This window comes from Rhagoletis zephyria, unplaced genomic scaffold, assembly GCF_001687245.7.
Source record: "Rhagoletis zephyria isolate East Lansing unplaced genomic scaffold, Rhagoletis_zephyria_1.1 Rzeph_scaffold_06715, whole genome shotgun sequence".
Taxonomy (NCBI): domain Eukaryota; kingdom Metazoa; phylum Arthropoda; class Insecta; order Diptera; family Tephritidae; genus Rhagoletis; species Rhagoletis zephyria.
The window spans coordinates 1-12639 of NW_016163798.1; the positions used below are offsets into that span (position 1 = coordinate 1).

Genomic DNA, 12639 nt, shown 5'->3' on the forward strand with positions numbered 1-12639 from the left:
TATGATTGTTAACCTTTTTTCTACTTATGCTAAAAACACTCGGGCAAAACATTCTGCACTTAATATGGTCATAAATACAAAAAAATTGTACCTAAAACTGTGAAAAGATCTGCAGATTTTACTATATGGGTTCATCAGCTAGCTGAGTTGAAGTTGGTAAAAGTCGACATTTTTGGGATAAAAAAAAAGATTTTTTTAAAACCTGGTAGTGACCTCTAACATTTTTTTTTTTAATTTTAACATTTTCCTGGCAGTGCATGATATTGATATTTTTAAGGACTACTCTTCTTCTTCTTCTTATTTGGCACTACAACCGTTTGCCGGTTTGGGCCGGGACCAAAAAGCTTCTCCAATTTCTTCTCTCCTGCGCGAAGGGCTACTACTAAGGACTACTCTAATGTGCACATATATACAAATTATCTTGAATTCGAATAAAAAAAACTGGTGATTTTATTTAAAAAAAAAAACACTCTTTCCCTAATCATCCAAATTCATTTTTCCTATCAATTAGCATTCTATTTTGGCGATTAAATTTGAAAGACGCTATTATTTTCGATCATTTGATCACTCACTAGTAAATTTCTCAAAATCGCTAAGTAAAATTTTTGTGCCCGAAATTCTCTATAAAGAGACCATGGACGCCTAAAGGCATGAAGCATCAAATTACTTGTTTGTCGTACCGTCTGAATCGAATTTTGCATTTCATCTCTTACTTTTTCATATTGAAAATTTTTAGGCACCACCGATTTTCATTCAAAGAGTTTAAACAAAAAAGCAACTACAGATTATAACAACGAAAAATTAAATGAGATATAGATTTCATATGCAACATACGGGATTTTCTAATTTCCCTGGTAGTAGCTTTTAATGGAACGCTCCTCCTATCAACTGCGGAGTGGTAGCGCGCACTGCTAACCACTACAAGCAGCCGTATATTCCACTTTTCCACTATTGCCTCTGCAAATTTATTTGCTTCAAATGCGCACATATTAGCTTAAACTCCGTTTCCGCTATAATATTTTGTTTTACACTTACCTTACCGAATTTCGAGAGTCCGCCAATATGTGGATATTTTCCTGGCTCATCAACCTTGCAGCAATCCGCCCTGCAATGGTAGAAAATAGAAAAAAGGTAAGTTCATAAAAATAAAAAAATACTAAAATCCAGGAAAATAGGTAGCAGCAAAAGCTCACATAATATATGTATAACACATTAATCTACATTAAATATGCGCTGGAAAGATGAATACTTCTTCACTTCGGGAAGTGGATTTTTCATCATCATAATTTAAGTACCTACGCGAACGCACGCAAACATACACAAAAATGATAGCTACACGCACAGTATTTGCGTATTTTCACGCGTAATTTGTTAGCAGGTGAACTTACCGAAACGACATACTATGTGGGGTACATACGAGTTTGTCTTTGGATAAGTTCATAACGGATGAATATATTAATGAGTGTTTTTTTTGTTGCATTCATGTAAATGTGCATTTGACAAGGTAAAAAAAAAACAACAACTAACGAAATATTGTGCAAATTGGGTATGTACTTTAATGTGTATTACAGGATTTGAAGTGTCACAAATTCAACCGCTCTGCATACCAACAGGGGAAGCACAGCAATTTTTTTTTTGCAAATGCACTGAGAAAAAATTATGCTCAAATTACCATTCAGCTCTTTGAGATTATACGGTGGGTTATTTAACATAATTTTGACAATTTTTTTTATATAACCTTTTCGTGTTAAGGCGCGAAAAACAAATCTTTAAGCAGCCACCGTAACCGAGCAGTTAGAGATGCGTTTTGGTAGTGTACACTGAGTTAACAGACCTTAGTTGGGAAGACCCCAAGTGATTTCAGTATAGAGATTGGGATGTGGTGAGGAGTCTTAGCACCCGACAAATCCCTTCTCCCTAGTAGTGTAGACACTTTAGGCCTTGCAACTTCCGTACTGCATGTGTCGCCAGTACGGTTTCCGCAAAGTGCCTATTACCACCACAGTACTTAAAGCCACTTAGGTAACTCATAGCCTTAACAATAACCGTCTCCGCGAGAAAGCTATCGTGGTAGCACTGTATTTGTCAGAGGGGTTTGAGAATGTTTTCCATTCCACTGAATGAGGACACTGAAACGCCTCTCTCTCCTTCTCTCTTACAGGCACTAAAATAGTGAATGATGAATTATCTGAGTGGTCGGCAGCCGTCAGTTATTTTTCGATATCAAACCTCGAAGTCTAGAATCATTAAACAAAGGGATCTACAAGGTGGTGTCCTTTTCCCGCAACTGTTTAACTTCTATATCTACAAGATCTCCAGCTACCGGAGGCTGATCTGCTATGCTGACATTTGCTCGATGACGACGTCTAGCAGTGTCATTGATAGAAAGATAAGTAGATGAAATAAGAGCCTAGAGATGCCAAAAATATTATGATATCTCCAGGAGTTAGCGATTGTATGGATGTAACACTTGGTCAGAGTTCTTACTACGGCCTCGCACTTTTGAAGTAGGTGAAGTGGAGTCTCCTTGAACGAATAACTCTCTGAGCTAGTTCCTCTCCTCCCTGATTGTGCTAGGTCCGATCGCAAAAAAGTATTCAGACGCTATAGGAGACAGGGCGGCCTCCGTCCTAGTTATATGGTGCCCATATTAGCTGGATGATGTTGTGTTCCGCCAGGGCGTTAAGGCTTCCAATGTACTCAAGGATTAAGAAGGATTTGAGATCAAATGATGAAAAGGCACTCAGTTTCGCCTGGCTATTACTCAGTATTAGGATTTCTCCCTAGCTTGATCTCAGCACACAGACTAATGACATAAATGGACCTTTTTTGTAGTGAATCGAAGTAAGCTAAGAACAATTTTTTTATCACTTCAACTTTGATGGACTTGGGCGAGGCTAAGATATTGACCAAAAAGTCACAACTCAAGCCACCGCCCCATATGCAACTATTGGTCTAACTATCGTGGTACAGATCAAAATCGGCATCTTAGAACAGCTGTCTCATCCCAAATGATGTATACTTCGAATATACTGAACTGAACCTCTATCTCCATCCGGCATCACTAGGGACCTATTGGTGATTTTGACGCAACCAGTAAGGAGTCCGAAGGTAGGCAATCAACGAGAAGAACATTCACAAATATTAGGTGTGATTTAACAAGACATTTTATTGTGATTAAAAGCCATTGGTATGGTCCTGAAAGCTTAAAACGAACCAAACTTCTATTCCCAAATGCTCATGTAACGGTACACAGCGAANAGAAAGTTTAAAACGAACTCGAGCCAAGAGATAACGAACCAAACTTCTATTCCCAAATGCTCATGTAACGGTACACAGCGAAGTCGCTTTTGCATAGTACTGTCACCGGCGAGGAAAAATGGATTTACTACGATAATCCGAAATGCCGGGAGGCGTATGTTCAGCACGGCGATGCCAGACCATCGACAGCGAGGACAAATATTCATCGCAGCAAGGAAATTCTGTATCAAGAAAATGTTTAGACGATTCATGAGGCTCTCTACACATAACAATTGGAGCGATTGAAGCGACCGATTGCGTAAAACAGACTTTATGGGCAACCACACATTTCTCTACCACCATGACAATGCTCGGCCGCATGTAGCACAAGTGCTCAAAACTTATCTCGATGGTATCGGATGGGAAATTCTAACCCATTCGCCTTATAGCCAAGGCATTTCAGGAACAGAGTACCATTTGTAACGGTCGACGCAGAACATAATTACGGCACTACGCTTAATTTCAGTGCAACGTATCAAAAATTGGTTTATACTTCCTTGGTCTTCAAAGACGAGCGGTTTTAATGGCGCTGAATTCGTGAATTTCCAGAAAAAGTTACTTCACTACATACTAAAGTTTCAAAGTCGAGAAAAGCTAAAAATAACCACAAATTAAATCAGACCTATGTTCATCATTACGCTGGTTGTGGATGAAGAAATTGCCATTAACTTAAACAGCAATTCTCCACTTGACTAAAACTTTGACTTTTTTTGTTTCCTTTGTTTTGTTGTAATAGTGGTTGCCATGACCCATGAATGAATGAATGAATACCCGAATTCTCTTTTTAATGATCAAAATCGGTTTAAAAATGCAAAAGTATTTATCTACCTACTATGTACTTACATAGCCCAAAGGCCTTTTGTGAATTTTCTTCCTACATATTTATTTATAAACATTTTTTTTCTTTTCATTTTTCTAATAAAAACTTTGCGGTTAGTATTTGCACAAAAATCAATTACCTCGCCTAACAACCGCATGTGGGTGCTGCTTGCTCCCAAATACTCCTAGCAAACGCATTAGGAAAATTCGTTAAATAAGCTAAGGTCTATGAGCAGGTGAACAATAGCCGGAAATTTTTTTATGCCACAAAGAAAGCAGAAAACAAACTTGGCAAGAATCTTTTATTTAACCATTTACTTACTTGCTTATTTTTTGTGTGGTATTTAAGCATTTTTTCCCCCCCTTTTTAAATCTTCCTTTTTAACTTTGTTTTGGTAATCCTTAGCTGCCAAGCAATTCAACAAAGCCGACTATGCATTTGGCTTGGCAGCAACTGATGCACACAGTTTGTTTATTTTTCATTTTATATTTAAAGTTTTTTTTCTACATACATACATACACTTTTGTGACCCTTTTCAAAAAACCAGACATATGAATGCATGTGTAAAAAAAAAGCTATTATATTTCTACAAATATGTACATCATACATACATTGTAAGCGAAAAAATATGCACTACTAAACACATTTGTGCNGCTATTATATTTCTACAAATATGTACATACATACATTGTAAGCGAAAAAATATGCACTACTAAACACATTTGTGCTTATTTGTATTTGCTCAGTGAATAAGCAAAATTTACGTCTCGCAGTGCAACACTTTGCTCTAAATTTTTATTTGTGCAAATACCAAGCGGCGTGTATGCGTTTGTGCATTATATACATATATTCGAATTTTTTTTTTTTTTTTTTTGCTTGTGCACTTGCATTTTTGTGATTTTCGCTAAATTCCATACATTTATTTCATACATACCAAGGCGTATTGCAGGTGTGTGTCAGTGTCAAATAGCGCGCGCCAAGCTGATAGAACATTCGCAAAACGCTGAGACTGGTGCCAATCGAATGGCCACCCTCCACCCCGATCAGACTAGCAATTTTTCCACTTCTATGCACCTCCTCAATTCCTGTAGATGAAAATAGTTCGAGAAATAAAAGCAAAATCAGTTGAATGGAAATATTCAAATATTTACTTATGTTTAGTATTTATGTCTAAAATCTCGCTTTATGTGAACATTTAGTATGCATGAAAATATATAGATGCATATACAACTTTTTCGTCGTCAAGAGTCAGATGTATGAGGTTATAAATATCTTTAATTTTAAAACATTTCTTAGCTTAAAAATGTGATCTCTAAAACAAACAAAAAATGATCTTCCCACACTATCGGAAAAATTAAACAACACCAGCTAACTAGTGTTTTGTCCTCAACCAACAAAAATTCAAAAAAAAAACTCCAATTATTTTATAGACCTAATATTATTCAGACAAGTCCTTTGTTAAATAATGTCCTTAATCTAAAAAAAATCAACTTTTTTATGTTTCTTTGCTCACAGATAAAGTAAAATTTTAAAGCAATTTTTTTTTTTTATAGAAAACTTTAAGCATAACCACACTGTTCAATTATCCGCCGGTAACTGAAACCTCCCTAATATCGGCCAGGAACGGTGAACCCAGATGAAGCAGCCTGCCTTTACATTAGTGCAGGACCTTTACACTAGAGATGCAAGCTGTTTCCTCCTCTTCAACTTCCTTGCAGCTTCGCAGGTACGCCGAGCCTTTCATCTCTTCTAAGCCGAGCCATGAGATATATCATCTCTTTAAGAGAATATACCCTTCGTGACCGCTTTCGAACCCATTGGGGCAAGTCTGCCTAGAAATTCGTACTTTGGCTCCATCTATCTTCAGTGAAAAAAAAAATAAAACGCAATAATAATTATTACTTTGGGAAAAATAAAAATCATAAAATATCATAATTTTTGATCGAAAAAATAAAAATCAAGTAATTACCTTTGAGCGAAAAAGTAAAACTCAAATAATAATTATTATTTTTAATCCTTATTGGTTAACTCGAAAAATGAAAAGCATTGTAGATTACAGTGGGACGTATGAAAACAAATATGTGAGTATAAATAAAATTGTTTTACGGCGATTACAACTTGTTGGCTTTTTTGGGCAAACTGGCGCCAAAAATACCAACTTTAGCAGTTGTTCCAAATAACATAATGTGTATTAAAACATTAAGAATTAATAATAGCTAATAAATATGATTTTTGAGAAGTATCTTAACAAACCGGAAGACAATTTTTAAATTCCAATAAGCGAAACCAATATGGCATATAAGGATTAAAAAGATACTAAATTTTCATGAAATTTGCTATCTAGAGGTTCGCTCATTACAAATTTGAAAACCGAACAACTTTATTTACAAATTAGACAACTGAAGTTTTGGAAAATACGAATTTCGTTTAAAGCGAAAAAAATCTGAAAAATAACTATCCCCCTTATTTATACATATACTAGTATTATTATTTTATAATTTGATCATAGATTTGTTTTAAATAGGTTCCCTCGAACACATTAAATAATTAATTTGACTAAACACATATATTGTGTTACTCAACTGACAATGAAAGTTCATTTGACAACTGTCAAATTTAATATAGAACTCGAGATCAGTAAGCCTTAAAAGCTAGTACATTTAATTTTTGGGAAACTTTCTTTATTTCTAGAGAAATTGGTAGCCATTCAACATTTGACATGAAATTTTGGATCCGCATGTCTAAAAATCTAATCAGGAGCATTTTTAAAAATATTGTCTAATTTTTAGAAAAACTTCATAGTCCATTTGACAGCTTTCAACTACCAAAGATTTATTTGACATAAAATTCGTGACTAACGCGCCTACAAACCTAACAGTGGTTTTCAAATATTCTTATTTTAGAAAATTGGATTGATTTGACAGCTGCCAAGTGTCAAACTAAACATTTTATGGCATATTACATTAACAAAAATACTACGATACTGCATTTTTATTATAATCGTAATAGCCTATTTAATTTTTCGCGTAAACCATAGCTTCCCCGACCACTGTGCGTCCGTAGAGTGAGGGGATAAGTAGTTAAGCAAAATTTGTTATTTACGGCTTTTAACTTTTCCCACCCTAAGCTAACTGTTTAAATTGTCCAAACACTGTGTGTCGCCATGATCAGTCTTGGACCACGATATACCAAATGTGACTCTACTTCCAAAATTTAGATTCTTCGGTAACACAGTTGGTTTCATTAGGAAAAAAGAGAGTGAAATTATGTGCTGAGTTAAACTCTGAGAGCTAACGAGATTCCTTCCTATTGATTTGTCCTCTACTGGTTGAGTATTAGACATTCTTGGCGTATTTAAAAAAAAAAATAAAAATTTGGTGCGCCTTCCTATTATTCTGCTTGAAATTTAAAGAGCCCTCATTAAAATTTATGTATTTAAGGTATTTCACAAATGTCACACAAATCCCGCCACCACCACACAACGGCCATGAAATCGACAAATGTCTGAGCACGCACTTGGCATTACATTACACTTCGACTGCACAACCTTTCACAGACGTACATATGTACGTAAATTCATATGTATGTAAGTATGAGCAAGCTTTTTGCATATCGTCGCTTGCTACTTTGCATAACACGTATTGGTATACTGCTTACCTGAAGCATCTGTGACGAACGTCATTTGATTTGGATACAAATTTACCAAACGTCGTATTAAATCTATTTGTTCCAGCGTCAATTGCACAGCATCCATATGTTGTGAGGAGCAGGCACATATGCCGACCAGAACTGTTGTGTGTGGAAAGAAAAGGAAGAAGAAGAAAAAATTATTCAATAACAGCAGCAACAACAAAAAGACATAAATATTTTAAGGCGAATATTTGATCGAAACCAATGCCATTAAATATTAAAGAAAAGCAAGAAAAAATCAGAAATATAAAAATTGTTTTGCAAAAAACTTTTGTCAGTGGGTAAACTCAATTTGTGCGCGTTTCCTGTGCTACTTGTTTTTGCTTTAGAAGCTGTGCTAGTCAACCTGTTGAAGCTCTCACAAACAATGCAGCTCGCTACCTTTGTAGATATACATATATACAAACTTAAAAAAAAAATGTGTGTGCTTTTAAATTTCTAGCTATGTATGTGCGTGAATTTCTTCTCTTCCATGTATTTGTGTACATACCTGTGCCGCCACCATGCCCTCCTTCAGTCGCGGTAAATCGGTGTGGCTCCAAGCGCTCGCCGACCATGGCAACACCTCACGCAAATCGCCGGCAAAAGGAAAATCTTGCAGACGATTTTTCAAAAATTTCCGTATATTCCACGCCAAATCGTTGTGACTGCATGCATACATAGCACATATGTATGTATACGAGTTGGTGGGTAGATTTTTATGGCGCGAATGCCGATATAACGGTGTCGTTGAAAGCCGAAAAAGATACAAAGTGAAAGGTGAGGTTAGATTCATGAAAATACATTGTAGTCTGTGAATTCTTTAGACACTTTTTTGGCATACAAATAGGATATAGGCTTATACATACATATGTACATACATAGAAACATAAATATGTATCCACCACAACGCTGTGAGAGTAAACATACTTTTGATTGTTGATTTGCTTTCTAAACCAAATTTAAAATTGAATAGAAATATAAAGATTTAATTAGTTAGGGAAAAAAGTAGAGAATAGCCTCGCTAGCGAACATTGTGAACCATAATAATATAAAGATTTAATTAGTTAGGGAAAAAAGTAGAAAATAGCCTCGCTAGCGAACATTGTGAACCATAATTTATATAATGCCAAGTTTCCACTAGGCACTGAGAAGACAAAAAATTTGTGCCATTCAAAAAATGCCTCGCGGAACCGAACTTAATGAATATTTTTATTGAATTAATTACATACTTTTCTAATGCCCAACTAGTCATTAAATGCCCATTGGAAATCTGACATAAATATTTCATTTGCTAAAAAATTTTATTTACCTTTCAAAATGCAAACAACTTCAGTGCGCTAATAAACCTCATGGGAAAAAATTTAAAAATTTGTTAAATAAAAAAATAGAAAGGGGATAATTCCCCCCAGCTTGAAAAGCCAGAAAACTCGCGGCTCGAAAATATTTCACATACGAGTGTTGACGTTTCAGTAAAAGTTCCGTGCTTTTCGAAATTTCCAAAAACTTATGCGATTTAAGGGAATACACTTAAAAATTTGTATATTAAATTCAGTAAATTAAGATATCGATAAATTTAACGATAAATAAAGACAATAAAATCGATAAATGTTTCGAAAAAATCAAAAGTATTGAAAAAATTAACGCTATCTGCAATATTTACTCATTGAATTATGACCGGTAGATTTATTTTACAAATATTTAGCTTTCATTTAATTTTTGTTTTTTTTTTTTAATTGGTTTAAAATTGTGGTGTAAGAAATTTTATAATTTAGCAGAAAGTTTGAAATTTAGATTTACAAAATTATAAAAAAATCCGCAAAGTTGCATCAAAATCTTCAACTTTTGAATCAGAATTTTTTTGAACACGCAGTTTGATAGCCCATTAAATTATAGTATAGTAATTAATAAAGTGCATGTTCGAAGCTGCTAAAACATCGCGTAAATTTTTAGCAATTTTAACGCAATTTCTTCCATACAACGTATATTCGACTATTTTTTTTTTGTAATAAAAAAGCCGTAAACTGTCAGAGAAAAAGAAGATTCATAGCTTGGTTTAAAGAGAGTTGCCGTCTGTTTAAAAAGTTAAATTAAATTGTATTCATTGCATCGATCAAATATGGAAATACGGGTATCACAATGGCAAGGGGTTTAAGAGAGCTAATTTAAAGCAAATATTTTTGAACAGGGCTGCCACTTGTTTGAAAAATTAAAATCCATTAACTTGATTAAATAAAATAAATATTACAATATGGGTGTCAAACGAAAGGTATTTAAGAAAGCTCAATTTCGAAAATATTATATAGGAGATTGCCACTTGTTTTAATAATTAAATTCAATAAAATATTATAGTTATATCAAAAACCATTGCTTAAAGCTTGCCGTGGTCCGATTGCCTTAGCATGCATACCATGTACGTGTTTGTCGCGGCGGAGAAGAATGCATAAATTTTGGTTAGAACGAGAAAACAGTTGCCACTGCGACCAGGCAACCTAGCTGGTATTTATCACATTGAGCTCAAACTAAGCGTGGAATGCAGTAAATAAGGCCATTATAGAGTTGCACCAGTAGCTAAGACGATAATAACATAATCGAAGATGCAGTGCAAGAAGGTAAGAAACGTAGGCGAACGTGACTATGACGAGTGTTTAGAAAAGAACCCCACTAGGGCGGGTTTTTAACTTATAGCGTCAAGGCTAATAACGATTACTTGGAGGACTACTTAACAGGGGGAATCCTATGTTCAAAACAATAGCAAAGAGAAACTGGTTATAAGGTCAAAACATGATTGGTCCATAGCATTCTTTTCACCTAATAAATAAATAACCAAGATGCTATGCTGTTTTCGAAATTTATATTTAATTTAAGAAAGGAATATTGTCCAAACACTCAGCAAAATTTTACTTCAAAATATTTTGTGTATAATCTTCTTCGTCGATTTCATTGTAGCAGCTTAAGAAGTTTGATCGTATTATCTTGTTTTGAGGCAGACTGAAAAACTTTAGATGCATAATTAGACGCAAATACTTATGTATTTATGTACGGTGAAGACATGATATCTTTCAGTAAAATAGAGACAATTATGGCCATCAACATAAAATAATACGCTACAGCTCTTTATTACATTGCAGTCATCTGTACGCTCCTACTCCTGAGAGGTCGCTTTTACTGCAGTCACTTTGGATATTATAAGGTATGCTCACAAGGAGGAAACTTTCCAATGAAATTGAACAACTCTTGTCTGTGGGAACTACACATTAGCTTTTGCAAACTATAGACCCAGAGTAAGGCGATTTGAACCCCTCTGATATCGAGAAGAAATCTAATCTCCAAAATTGGATAAGATTTTACACAAACTTTTGTGAATCATCACACTACAATACGTTTTAAAGTTTTCACAAGAAAGAAACATCAACATTCCTTTAACTGGCCTTGCAAAAAGTTTCACAAAATAAATATCTAAATACAGCACTCTACACATAGTTAAGTGCACATAACGTTCTTCGTGTGTGAAAAGAAAATTCAAAATGTCAACTGACTTGGTCTAAATCGGACATAGCTGTATCCGCTTTGCCGTCAGTGTGTTTCTGGTGACACTATTGAAATCTTATCTGCCAATATTTGAAGTCAAACAAAATGTGTTTACATAAATCATTAAGCAGCTGAAATGCAGCCAATTATTTCCGAATAAAAATATTCATTAATTTAGTAGTTGTTATTGCCACTTGGCGCTAAAATGACTCCGAACTGCATATGTGAACAAGAAAAATTTTATTTAGCCAATTTTATGTCAATAAATGAACATTGGACAATGTCACTGTGGGCAGCTAATACATAGATACTTAGATGTCGAACTGTGTAGTAAGCCAATGTTAAACGCCCAGGCGACATTATGTTGGTCTGCTGCCAATTAGCCCATGAACCGATTGACACCAATGCATAGACATGTTTGGCGGAAACTAAAAGAGTGACAGTGACAAGGAATGCTAAGCAATATTGGTCAGTGCTATTGGCGTTATTACTTGTATCGCTTTTTTTCTCTCGTTGAAGAAAATGAATACCGAAAAAGGGCAACTAGTTATTTAAGTTTTGTGATAATGTGCCTAGCATAAATATGTAATCAAAGTATAAATATGTAGGTTGTTGGCTAATCACCCCTAAGCTTGTCAAGAACTATATTAAAATATCTACATAATTTAATACTGTTATTAACCTCTGTATCACGATTATGTTTCTTAGAGGAAATGGGAATGCAGATCACCACTTCTCCTTATCAGACTTCTCTTTCTAGACTTCAGCAGGAATCGAAGCCGCATCGTAGTACAAAGCTCAATAGCAATAAAATTGACGTCTACATACTTAGTTGTTTGCGGCGAATAACACTTTAACATTGTGCCGGGAACCAGGCAACTACTTGATCGAGAGTGAAACGTAGAGCATCCGACGGACTGCCGAGAGAATGATATTAGACCATCTTTGTAGACGGAAAGCGAAAGTCAAAGCCCGTTCTGGATTTGCTTGTAGAGCCTTCGCAAAGAGTAATGAATTTGAGTTTTCAATGGACTCTTTTCGAAGGTTAATTGGTAGCTTGGTTGATTGTGGTGCTTCCATATTTACCACTCTTGACTCAATTACGAAGTTTGGATTTTACATAGAAAAGTAATCTCTCAGTTTTCCCAGCTTGGCGATTTAAAGCGTTTTTTATCAATTTGAAGTTGGCGGTCGCAAAGTAGCATTTACAACAATTAAAATTGATTTAAATGCAAATATTTATACATTCAATAGGCCTCTCTGGGGGTTTGTGGCCCGAGGAATCTGAATTTGCTTTGTTTATTTTTACCAAAAAAAAA

General features: G+C 35.0%; 1 protein-coding gene across 1 annotated transcript in view; it reads right to left on the minus strand.

Annotated features, from left to right (window-relative positions):
• Positions 1 to 1035: 1035 nt before the first annotated feature.
• The window catches only part of LOC108373459 (dipeptidase 1-like), a gene marked incomplete at its 3' end in the record, with an annotated part of 31628 nt that continues 20024 nt past the window's right edge, over positions 1036 to 12639 (minus strand). The window contains 5 exon segments of the mRNA XM_017629353.1: positions 1036 to 1105; positions 5055 to 5205; positions 7778 to 7891; positions 7894 to 7909; positions 8301 to 8457. Of these exon segments, the coding sequence (XP_017484842.1) occupies positions 1036 to 1105; positions 5055 to 5205; positions 7778 to 7891; positions 7894 to 7909; positions 8301 to 8457 (508 nt within the window).